Consider the following 13085-nt stretch of genomic DNA (forward strand, 5'->3'; position numbering starts at 1 on the left):
ATATATATATATATATATATATATATATATATATATATATATATATAAACGTTCATGTGTTTTACCACCTTGTCATTCATTACAGGAGTCGATGTAAATTACTTAAGAATAAAAATAGCAAAATCAGTTGTAATGCTGTATAAAGTAAACAAGTTTTTGAATGACAAAGCTTTGTACATATTGTACAATGTAATGATTGTTCCATATTTAATCTATTGTATTGAAGTTTGGGGAAAAGCATGCAAAACAATTACAAATCCTATTTTTATTTTACCAAAAAGAGCTATAAGAATTATTAATAGGAAGTGCTATGGTCACCCAACAAATATATTATTTAATCTATTGAAATTATTAAAATTTTATGAGTGGTTGAATATAGTATTTTATAAGTCATGTATAAAGCTAATAAAAAATATTACCCCCAAATATTCAGTTAACATGTGTTAAAAAAGAGAGTCATTATAACCTGAAGGGAATGGAAATGTTTGTAAAACCTCCATTTAGAACGAGTGTGAAGGAGTTGTGTTGTAGTTCAGGATTGTGGATTTGCCTTGATATCATCATAAAAAATTCTAAAACAATTTATATGTTTAAAAAGATGATTAAGTTAAAATTGTTCTGCAAATGTGATACCGTGAAGAACGCTTAATGTTTTTCGTTTTAAATTTGGCGATTGTTCAAGCCTGAGTTGTTGTTTTCTAGTTATTATATATATTCTTTTAAAAAAGGGGCCGATATAAGAATTTTCTTCGTCTTTCTGCACCCGTTTCATTCAGTGTTCTTTTTGATGAATTTGTTTTGTTTCTTAAAAAAAAAAGAATGAATAAATAAATAAAAAGTAATTATTTTGCCTTGGTAGGCACATTTTTTATTCAATTGTGGTATTGTTTTTGTTTGTGTCCTGACTGTTAGCAAAACGTCTAATGAACTAATATTTATTGAAACTTTCAGAAAAGGATCAACCTTAGCAAAGACAAAATGGCTGTACCAGAGTAAAATTCAAATATATTGGTGTACAGTTTGGTTTGATAGTAGCAGCATAGTTTTGCCCGACACATCATCAAAGAACCAGTAAATGGCGTGAAATCAGTTTATAAAATCCCAACTTTAACCATTGCGTTCAACTCTGCCTGTTGGCAAAATATCTCATGAACCACTGGATGGATTTTAATGAAATTCCCCGAAAGTAATCACTAAATATACATCTACAACTGATTATCTTTTGAGATCAGTCCGATTCAAGATGGTTGCCGCAGCTAATCGATCTTAGCAAATACAAAGATGGCTATAACTCAGTCCACTTTGCAGATATTGAGCTAAATTCTATTATAGTCATAGATGAGAGTCGTCCTCAACACATCTTCTAGATGCTAACCGAGATGTCACTAGAGATTTTTCTGCAGCGTCATTTTCCAGGTTTGGCCAAAAAGTTTTATCAAACAAAATGTTCTCACAAGGAGGGAGTTGTTTTTTTTTTTAATTGCCAAAGAAAGCACCAGACTACATTTAAACACTGGTTGGAGACATAATTACACTGTAATTCACGATGAACACAGCTACATCTGCTGAGGTGCATATCACACAAATTAGAAAAAGATTAGCGAGGACAGAGCGTGCAGAGAGGAAAGTTTGTTTTTCTGCGTATCATCCATGACGACGGTATCTTAACAGTGCAAGGCCTCTCGGGGCTGAACTCTTGCCCTTGGTGAAAGGAAATTGCGCCATCGGGGGTTTGCAGTGTCATGCAAAGTAGAAACGAAAGCAGCCAGGCTCCTTGGAGTGTGCTGTGTCGAGTTGTGTGTCGGCGTCCGGAAGGTTTGAGGAATCCCTGGGATCTTCTGTGTCAAATGCTGCTGTTTCCATGGCAACCGAGGGCTTTTCTGCATCACTTTGAGTCTGCAGGCGAAGGGTGTGCGATAACTCCTCATTCACGTCGTTATCTGTGTGCTCGAGCTTTTACCACAGGTATCGCTGGTTTCGTTTTCAACCGTGCGGCACATTTATGGGTTGTCACAGAGCCAAGACGCGTTGACCCAGCTGAGTGGTGTCTCACGTCAGTCCTAAAGACGTGCACAGTCCAAGCACGAGGTTGGGAGAGGGATGTCGATTCCAGTCAGGCACAGTTTGTGTTGCTGTTCCCCCCACCCGTGACATCATTTTTGTGTATTTATGTTCTTTTAAATCATAGATGCTTACTGAACAAACGAGGTGACATAACCTTGAGACGACAGAGATTATCTCAAATTGTTTTGTGTCATTGGTTGGTGTTATCGCCCGTGGACACGAAGGGGTGTGGATATTTTGTCACCTCGTGATTTGACTGCGATTCAGACAGCTGCGTCGATGCATTTCTCTGCAAATATCCGATTTGCAAATAAACTCGAGCTTTGGATGCTCATTCAAAACACTGTAAAAACTGAAATACAGCATACAGAAATGTACATTTGCTAATTAAAACGACAGTGACTTATTTTACACAAATGAACACAAGATTATATATATATATATTCATGCCTAATAAACATGTCAAAAACTGTTAACAGCTTCTGATCAACGATTTGCATAGAAACCAACTCGACATTGAAAAGGTTGTAGAAAAAGCAAACGCAATTAGCATTGTGCTTCTCACTTGAAAGTTCTTCAGAAATCAAATGTTTCAAAGGCATTACTAAAACTGAAATGTCATGATAACTTTAACATATCTCGCTAACTGACCTTGAAAATGCAAAAATGGCTTTAACGCTGTCATTTCTTGAGATACCGAGGTCAAATTTGACGTTGTAGCTGAGCGTCACTCCAAACACATACTCAGAGTGCTAACAGGTCATATATGTGTGTATGTATATATACACATATATATACATACACAATATATTGGTAAGTTACAATATATTTCAAAATTGCAATATATTTTTTTTCATTATCATGTTGTTAACCTTCAACCAAAGATTAAGAACGTGTTAGGATTTTTTTTGGTCTCCAAACCCTGTGTGTCATTTTTCACTTCTTTTTATTGTCTATCCAAACAGGTCTCACTTGTAAATGAGTCTTTGAGGCTCAATGTGACTTATCTGTTTAAATAAAGGTTGAACGGAAAAAAATATATATTCAGGAAGTGCAACTTTAAAAAAATTAGTATTATGATCATTTTGATGCAAAAAGTGAGTTTTTGGGTCAATCGTGTGTTTTCTTACATGTGAACAGAGACCAGTTGTCAACTTTATGAGCCTTTCTTTTGCTTTTTACGTCGGTCTTTTCTGTCATTTTTGTGGTATTTGGTGTTTTACTTCGTATATGTCCTCACTGATTTTTTTCTGTCTTTCTTTTTCAGATGATGATCAGTGCAAAGAGAAGGAGCTCATCAACAGGGAGGTCGAGTCCAGGCGTGTGGAAGTTGTGACTTCGTCCCAGCCAGTCAGAGCCAACCATATCGCCTGGGGTGAAGATGCTCACTGTCAGCAGCCTCATCACCCTCCTTCCCACCCACCACCTTCTCTCCCACCTCCTCAAGTGCCCTTTGCTGTCATCCCCATGGTTCCAGTTGTCAATGCGACGCCGTCTGTCCCACCACCGCTTCCACTTTCAACGCCGATTGCTGCGGCGGCAACGTCGCTCAACAGTCCCCCGCCTCTTAAGAAAGAGAACGTTTCCTCCCCATCTCAGCCGCAGACAGCATCTCCTCATTTGATGACCTCTCCACAGATCAAAGTAGAGCCCACTCAGCAGCTGATCGATGTCAAGCCCAGCCTGTCGCAGCCTCAGGTTCAGATTCAGTACCCAGCATCCATCAGTGCAAATAGCTCAGGCTCTCATCATGCACTGGTACCCCATCAAACTCCACCGATGTCTCAGCCACAACCTAATGGAGTGATGATAGAGGACATGAGGGGGATGGAGGGGAAGAGGAGACCAGGCGGGTCAGTGTGTTTTGAAAATAGTAATTTGTACCACCTCTTAACACAACTCATATTTGACACAGCTATAGAACCATTGACCGCTGCCTTACGCCTCAGTCAACATATTAAAGGAATCCAAATTGACAAGCAAGACTTTAAGACATTGTTTTATGCTGATGATTTATTAATATACATGTCCAACCCAAAAAACTCAATCACTTACCTAATGTTGCTTTTAGAAGAGTATAGTAAATTATCAAGGTATAAAATGATTTATGGAAAAAGTAAAATTTTGCCTCAGGTTGTGACTCAAATACCTCACGTGACATGTTTTAAATGGAGTCCTAATGAATATATAAATAATATGTGCAATGATTTAACTCGGATGATAAATGGAAGGACCTGCCCGTATCAGTGGAGTTAATCTAGTTAAGATGTGTGAGCTCCCAAAGTTTCTTTTGTCAGGTTCTCCCAGTAAAGTGTCCAGTCGCTCGCTTTACTACAATTGATGCCCTGATATCAAAATTTATGTGGTCATTCCAGAAACAAACCATGAGTGACCCAAGTGTTGCTTTGAAGCTCTTCTTGCAATGGCAACAGCAAAAAAAAAAAAAAAAAAAAAGCATTCTGATGTTCTGGAAAAACTCAGAACCCCCGACGCAGAAACTCTGGTGAAATTAATTATATCGTCCATCCGGAAAGATCGTGTCAAAGGCAAACCAGAGGTTTAAAAAAAACCACACACACATCTGGGATGTCATAATAGAGTATACCATTGATGAAATTTCAATATAATCCTATGAAATGAATACAGTAGATATTATATTTTTGTACGAGAACAGTTGTTTTTCTTTTATTCGGGTTTTTTAGGAAGGAGGGTTTGAATTGTAACTTAACATGCAGCATGCATTTTCTAACTTATGTTGTAAATGATAAATATTTTATTTAAAAAAAAATCTAAAATGATAAGAAATAAAAAGTATAGTAGATTTATTACTTGTTGCATTTGATCATCTCTTATATATCTATATTTTCAGTGCGGGGACCAGAGAAGTGCACAATAAACTGGAAAAGAACAGGTTAGTCACGATGAACTCTTCTCCTCTTTGTGTTTGTGAGACTCGCTCTTGAAGAGTTTCATACGCCAGTAGGTTTTCTTCAAGTAACAGGGAGCTGTGAAATTCACCCCAAACAAAACAAAACGCCACATTTCAATCCTCAGGATAATACTGAATGAATGTTCGCAGGCATATTCATGGCGTTTTTGTATTTCTGAACTTTTCAGGAGAGCACATCTCAAAGAATGTTTCGAAACACTAAAGAAGAACATTCCAAACGTTGATGAGAAGAAAACCTCCAACCTCAGCGTTTTACGCAGTGCGCTGCGTTACATACAGGTACGGAGAGTTTCCGTAATGTTTCGGGGTTCCTGCCCACTGTGGGGTTTGCACTTTATGAAAAGGCTCCCTTCTTGTTCTGTGTAACTGCTACACAACATGCGCTTCGTTGGTCTTTGAACCGTTTAGTGTTGGTTGGCGTGACGTGACCGGGGTTTTTCTATCACACAAATGGAGACGAATCTGTCTTAACGTGTTCGTGAGAACACGAAGCTGATTAATCTTGTAGTTGTTTATTACCTACAGTTAGAGCTGTCATTTCTAACCGGGGCCCGCCAGGCCATAATAATGTGCTTAATGTGCGGGCCAGGCCGGTCTCGGGCTTTGATACGGTTTTACGAATCATACAGCACAAAGAGAAGAAAATAAGAATTCACAATATAAAATTGTGTTAATCTACTTGTTGAGGAGGAGGCAGGTCCGACCGGTTGGTTGAAAGAGATTAAAAAAAATGTCCAGTTAAGCTCAGATGGATCAGCTGATCACCGGCCGCGCGCGTCTTCGCACCTGCTGTCATCTGTGGTGAAGGAAGTAGCAGCATCTACAAAAGCTGAAGCGAGCAGCACGTTCATTTAGAATAGCCTTGTTTTATATTTTTCCAAATAATTTTGCTCTAAAAATATTTTTGTTCATCTGTACAACAGCCTATCGTTAGAGTAGATTTTGTGGGCTGCTTGTTTTGTGTGTTAATGTCCATTTGGTGAAACAAGAAATCCTTTTTCTAAAATACGTTTTTAAAATATTTCAAACTGATTTTCTTACAAAAGCAATAAAAGCTTAATAAAAATAATGTTAAGGGTTTTTTTCAGGTTCAGGCCTGTAATCAATCAGTTAATCAATCGGTTTCGGGTCGGGGTCGGAAAAAATGATACTGGTTTGGGCTGGGCTGGATTTTTTTTAGGCCCAAATGCAACTCTACCTACAGTGTGACGTAGGAATTGACACGACTCCAGAAGAGATTACAGTAGTCCCTTGATTATTGCGGGGGTTCGGTTCCAAACCCCCTGCAATAAGTGAAAATGTGCGAAGTATGGATGTTATATTTATTTTAGTATTTATATATATATATATATTTTAAGTCTTTATAAACTCTTCCCACACTCTTGCAATGTTCTAAACTCTTAAATCTTCATAATTTTAACAACATACGTATAGTATGTGTAGCTACTAAATTTTACTTATCAGACCTGCAGAACAGCAACAGCTCTCGATTCCACTTGGTTCCGGTCCGACTCTGTTCCGTTTCTGCAGACCTACCCTGCAGCAACAAAGCGCACAATCAATGTTCTAAACTCTTAAACCTACTAATTTTAACAATATACTTATATGTAGCTACTAAACTTTACTCTCCAGTGCGTCCCCACTCAGAGGTCCTCGTGGGCCGGTTGAAAGAGGTGAAAAAAGTTCCGGTGAGCTCCGGATGGAGTGCTGGACCTTCGGCGGCACGCGTCCCACTTGGAAGTTGTTGTAGGCTGGCTACCAGTCCCCTAGATTCGTCGATGGGTCTGGAGGTCTAGTTCTGCTCCAGTTCGGTGAGTTCCGTGCGGCTCTCTGCAACCTCTTGGTGCCGAAGTCACCGTAATAAGCGCAAGACTTTTTCCGATCAGATCAAAACTTTCCCTCTAGTATTTCAGCAGAAGGAAACGGGGCTTCTGGGCGGGACACTGTTGGGTTCTGGGAAATGTAGTCATTATGAGCGGGGATACAGTGTAGGCTTATCGAGAGAAAACTACAAAATGGCAGCGCCTGCCCACAAGTATTTAATTTTTTCGTTAACTTTTTACTGTACAATTTCCTGTACTGTCCCAATCACACAAGTAATATTAAAGTTGACAGTTGTGTGTCTTGTACAATTTAAAAAAAAAATTATTATTTATTTTTTCTCATGTTCAATCTTACTTTGGAAAACTGTGATAGAGCGAATCTGTGAAAGTCAAACCGCGAAGTAGCGAGGGACTACTGTAATATTAAAAGATGACAAGCATTTAGGGAAAAATTTAGTATTTTACTTTACCTGCGTGTTTAGCGGCTAATGTCTTGTTTAACTTCAGCACCAAATATTCAGCTGTAAAGTGTGTGTAAAGTCTGAATAGGTGATTTTATCAGTCCACAGAAGCAAACAAGAGGATTTCTCTGCTCAGAACTGAACAGCAGCCTGGAGAGGCAGTCAGCGCCGCCTTTTTGTGCAGTGGATGCTTTGATATTCGAAGTTCAACGCAGTACGCAATGGAAAGTCTGTGAAAAAAAAAAGCTAAATTGGGTCGTGAGATGGAGGAACAAGATCACAAGGAGCAACAGCTCTCCAGGGAGCAGATCTCTAAGGGGTCTGTGGCCGTATATAACAAGTTTTAAAACACGACGCAGAAACAATGCAACAGCTAAAACAGTGAAACGCCTAAAACCTTGTTAGAAATGTTACAGTTTATCATTTGAACGTTCAAATTAACACATTTTTATCATCTTTTGTCATTTTAAATTCATTCAACCTTTATTTAGACAGGTTAATCCCATTGAGCCTCCAGGACTCGTTTGTGTGGATACACGGACAGGTCGCCTAGATTTGAGACATTCACAAAGTAAATGCTACACAGAACCTGAAAAACATTTACATCACTGCACACATGATTAGAGCAATACTCATAAGAGTCATGCTTGCATTTTCCAAGTTTTGATTTTTATTTTTTAATCATGATGCAGTTTAAACATGCATGGTAGTCTGATTGGTAACTCTGAATTGTCTCTAGGTGTGAGTGAGAGAGTGAATGGTTGTTTGTCTAAATTGTCTCTGTATGTGTCCCTGTGATGGACTGGAGACCTGTCCAGGGTGTGTCCCCCGCCTCTTGCTCAGTGATAGCTGCACATGGGCACCATTGACCTGGAAAAGGAAGGAGGAGGTAAAAGATAATGGATGGATGGATTTCGTTTTCTCTCGACTCGTCTCGCTGTGTAAAGCTGTAAACTCCAGTCTCTCTCTCTGTAGCCATGTGAGAGCTGAGCACATGGCTACAGAAAGCCCGATGACATCACCGCAGCTGATCTGCTCAGCTCTCTGGCGCTGCGGCGAGAAGAAGCGATGCAGCGACAGGTGCTGTTGACAATAACCACGCAGCAGCGTTTCCATGGGGATTAAAAACTGTGCAATAGGTACAGATCTGCAGCAGCCCCGTCAGCTTTTTCTTTCCTTCGTCTCTGACCGTCTTACCTTTTATGTACACCCCTTCACTAAAACTATCCTTTCCATGGCAACAGGCAGCAGGTGACCAGGGTGCCGGAGTCGGTCAGGTCCGTTCCTTGTCCGTTTTATACAAGAAGCCAAAAATCCAAATTCTGGTTGCTCCTGACTTTTTGTCAAACGATGGGAGCTCCAGTGGGAGTTGTTGGACTTCCTAACATTGGAAATACCTTTTTGTGTCAGCGTTCTCTTCCAATCACATAACGGACTCGTATGTGATTAGGGCCAAAGACACCTGTCGGAGCACATCTTATCAGCCTAGATATTCACTTTAATTTAATTAGAATGACGAGGAAAAATAAGAGCCGTAGATTATGCAGAATAGGAGGCTGGAAGGGAGAAGTGTCTTGAGGTGGTGATGAATAGATTGTTAGAAGAGTGTGGGATGGAATAGTAGAAAGGGGGGAAGAAAAACAAGATTCTGGGAATGATCCAAGACCCTCAGCTGGCACAAGTCCAGTCTCTCTCTTCCTTATTTGTGTCACAGTGTTTTACTCCGCTAGATGGCCACCTTTGTTTATTTATTTATTTAGTTTTTTTTTTGGTACAAACTGCTGCTGAAACTGCCAGATTCTCACGTATGAGGTTGCCGGGGAAACGCTATGGGGGCAACTGTTTCCTTGGTGATTTACGACAGGACTAACGGTGTCTGGGTCTGCATGGGAAGTCCTTGGATTGATGTCTGTTGATGCACGTGAGCACCCAGGAAGCAGATGTAGTTCCTCTGCGGCTAACTTGAGTGTCAAAGAATATGGTGTCAACAGAGATGCCACGTTTTATCTGTAAGACGGCGCGCGTCTCCAGCATACATGTGAATTAACGTGAAACCACCTGTCTGATTTGTACAGTTCCTGACTGCGGAGTCGTAATTTTTGTGAATGTTACACAAGGATTTGCTGTAGCGGACACCACCTGGTTGTGTGAGTGCGTTTGAAGCATTCACACTATTGTGATCCATTTTTCTTCCGTACATTTTTCATCACGATTCTCATCCCACAGTTTTCAAGCTATTGCAACAATTCATAAATCAAAATGTTCAGCTCTTTCAGGACAGTCCTGCTATGACTGTTGGTATTGGTGCAACTTTAGCTTTTTGGAGTATTTAGCCTTTTCTGCCTTTTTTTTTTTCTCATAGAAAATGAATTGAGCTCATTTTACATGCTTCAAATCTTCAGATCTGTTTGCAACCTTTTACTGCTCCTTTCACATTTTGTTCTGCTTCAGCTACTTTCAGCTTCCTTGTGCAAATTTAAACACTTTTCAACTATTTTCTGTTGTTTTTCAGCTGTTTTATACTCCTTTCAGATTCTTTCTGCTAACTACAACATTTTTGAGCTTCTACTAGCACATTTCTGCTAATTTCAGCTTGTTATTTTAGCTTATTTTTGCAAGTTTCAGCTTTTTCTACTATTTCAGCTACTACATAGCTGTTTTTAATGCTAATTTAAGCTTTTTCAGCTAATTCCACATTTTTTGCACTCAAACTTTTGTCAGCCTACTTGAGCAAAAATGTGCTCTCTCCACTTCCTTATTGTAAATTCAGCTTCTTTCTGCTTTTTTTAAAGCTACTTTTCAGCTATTTTTTGTTGTTGTTGCCAATTTCAATTTTTTTCCAGAGAATTTCCACTTTTTTGTGCTCATTTCTGCTTCTTTCAGCCCAACTGGGCAAACATGTTTTTTCTGCTTTCTTCTCCTAATTTAAGCTTCTTCTACATTTTCAGCTACCACTTTTTAAAAGCATTTTAGCTTATTTCAGCTGTTTTCAGGTAAATTCAAGTTTTCCTTGGTAATTCTTGCTACCTTCAGCCTAATTAACTTGTTTCTGCTAATTTCAGCTTGTTATGCTCCTTTCAGCTTATTTCTACTAATTTCAGCTTTTTCTGCTATTTCAGCAACTATTTAGCTGTTTTATGCTAAGTTTAGCTTTTTCAGCTAATTCCACACTCTTGGAGCTTCATTTCAGATCCTTCCGCTTCCTTCAAATTGTTTAAGCTTCTTTCTGTGTTTTCAGCTAGTTTCAGCTATTTTTTGTGCTAATTTCAGCTTTTTATAAAATTTCCCAATTATTGTGCTCATTTCTGCTTATTTAAACCTAAATCAGTAAATATTTTTTTTTTTTTTCTGCTTTCTTCTGCTAAGTTATACAGAATATCATCATGTTTTTAGTTAATTTCAGCTGTTTTTCAGCAAGTTCTTCTACAATAAGCATTCACACTGCATTTTTGCAGGAAAGGCAATTTCTCTAGGTTTTTTTTGTTTTACTTACAGCTTTTTAAACTGCCGATGCAACATGAGAAAAGGCTGCTTGTGTGTTTAAAGACAAAAGTTTTAAAGCAGTTTAAAGATGGAAGAGTTTAGCCGGTCGTGATGGGAGGCAACAAAAGAGCAAAGTGAACCCGAACGGGGCAGTGAGGAATGTGGGCTCACGTGCGAAGCCATTACGTGCCTGCAGAGCGTAAACAGCTTTGTTCACTGAAGTGAGTGTCCTGTAGTAGGATCAAGTGTCCCATATGCTTGTTTTCCATACCTGCTTTATTCCCAGGTGGAGTTTACCATGTTTTCTACTTACGCTGACAATGCAACATGTACTTTTATCATTTAGTTCCCAAGACTAAGAAACTAAGTCAGCTACACATAAATACTTGGGAGCGTTTGATTTTTGATTTGAGTGCACCTGTTCAATCTTTTCCACTTTTACGTCTCTTTTACATGCATATCTTTCCTCCTGTTTTACCACCTTCTTCCCTGTTTCTCGGTCTTTTCTTGTAATCTCTGGTAATGTCCTTAGCTTGTCGCTCAGTTCGGTGTAAAGTGTCAGCTGACACCCACTAACTGGGTCACACAGATGGAGTATTGGGGCTAGGAAAGCTTTTTTTTTTCCTCCTCTCCCCTAAAAGAAAATGTTGGAACAATATGGAAAAAGTGACATGTTCAAATATTTACTTTGACTTTGTGGTTATTGCTGATAATAATGTTCACCGTTGGACTTGTCTGCTACTTTTCTTTTATTAAACCCATTCCAAAAGCATAAAACATTTTAAAACACAATAAAAAAATGTTCAAATGAAGGCTGTACGATATTGCAGTATCAGTTCTCTGCTATTTACAAAAAGAGAAAAATTGCATACAGAAATACTAATTTGACAATTTGATGGAACTCCCCCCCCCCCCCCTTTCTCTTCAATTCTCAAATTATTCACATTGTAATGACAGAACATGTAGGTTTATCACGACGGATATTGTCATTGCAATATTCATGTTGTTATGTCGTTCCTAATGTTGTGCAGTTGTTATTTAAATTTTAAAAAGTTTTGTTAATGAGAATTTTGAAAATAAATGAACATATTTCTATTACTTATTGATCGTTAATAAATGATTCAAGGAACCTGGAGGTATGTGAATGACAAGAGGGCTACTCACAAATGAACCTTTAGAGACCCTGCGTTAAAAAACACTAATGTTTGAGATGCAGTCCTAGAGCTGTGGAAAGTTACTCCATCCATTATTTTTACCCGCTTCTTCCTTTTTGGGTCGCGGGGGTCACTGGTGTCCATATCCAGCAGTCACTGTGCGAGAGACAGGGGACACATCTGTGCATTAGAGGGACACATAGAGACAAATGAGATAAACAACTCGTCTCTCTCTCACTCACACCTAGAGACAATTTAGAGTTACCAATCAGCCTAACATGCATGTTTTTGGTATGTGGAAGGAAACCGGAGTACCTGGAGAAAACCCACACATGAACAGAGAGAACATGCAAACTACCAGAAAGGGCCCGGCTGGGATTTGAGCCGGCAATCTTTCTGTGAGGCAACAGCTTTACCAACTGAGCCACCGTTCTGCCCGCAAGAAAATTTGATTAAAGAAAAATGTTTAGATTTTATTTTTCTGCAATGTTTTTTTTTATTGAATTTCCTGCAATTTGTTGTTGTTTTCCCACCAAACTCATGTAACGTACTCCCCCCCACATGACAGTGCTGTGTCATGATGGTAAGGGAAACACTGGTTGTATTAAAGCACTGCAGGACACTTCTTTTCTTTCTAACCCTAAATGCAAAGTACGGTAGATCTTCAGAAAAAGTTGTGTATTACTTACTCTGATGACAGTGATGAACGCAGCGTGCATGATTGAATTTGCGTAAATACTTTTCTGTGGATGGTGCAGGAGACTCAATATCGTGTTTGTCGAGAAGGATGAAACATGAAACAACAGGATGTCACAGTGTCCACGCTTCAGATTATAAATAGGATTTTTGGCTGATATCCAATATGCCGATATATTCAAATTTATTTGGCCGATACCCAATACCAATACCGATATTTTCCCCCTAGACCTACTTACAGAGACTACATAGCTTTCTCTGATGTGGAATTAACATACCACATTATTCTGCATGGTCTTTGTTAATTTGGCCAAATGCAGATGCCAAAAAGGGGGCTGAAAATGATGTAAAACTTTAACTTGGATTATGGGTAACATCAAATTTATTCATGACATTTACTCTCTCTAACACAATAACAACACTCAAACAGTCACATATATATATAGTCATATAT

At 38.9% G+C, this 13085-nt stretch overlaps 1 protein-coding gene across 1 annotated transcript in view; it reads left to right on the forward strand.

Annotated features, from left to right (window-relative positions):
• Nucleotides 1–3331: 3331 nt before the first annotated feature.
• The window catches only part of LOC119420512 (max-binding protein MNT), a gene marked incomplete at its 5' end in the record, with an annotated part of 28179 nt that continues 18425 nt past the window's right edge, over nt 3332–13085 (forward strand). Inside the window, 3 exon segments of the mRNA XM_037687920.1 lie at nt 3332–3917; nt 4934–4975; nt 5182–5293. Coding sequence (XP_037543848.1) covers nt 3332–3917; nt 4934–4975; nt 5182–5293 — 740 coding nt within the window.

This window comes from Nematolebias whitei, chromosome 14 (genome assembly GCF_014905685.2).
Source record: "Nematolebias whitei isolate Nwh7 chromosome 14, NemWhi1, whole genome shotgun sequence".
NCBI classification, from domain to species: Eukaryota; Metazoa; Chordata; class Actinopteri; order Cyprinodontiformes; family Rivulidae; genus Nematolebias; species Nematolebias whitei.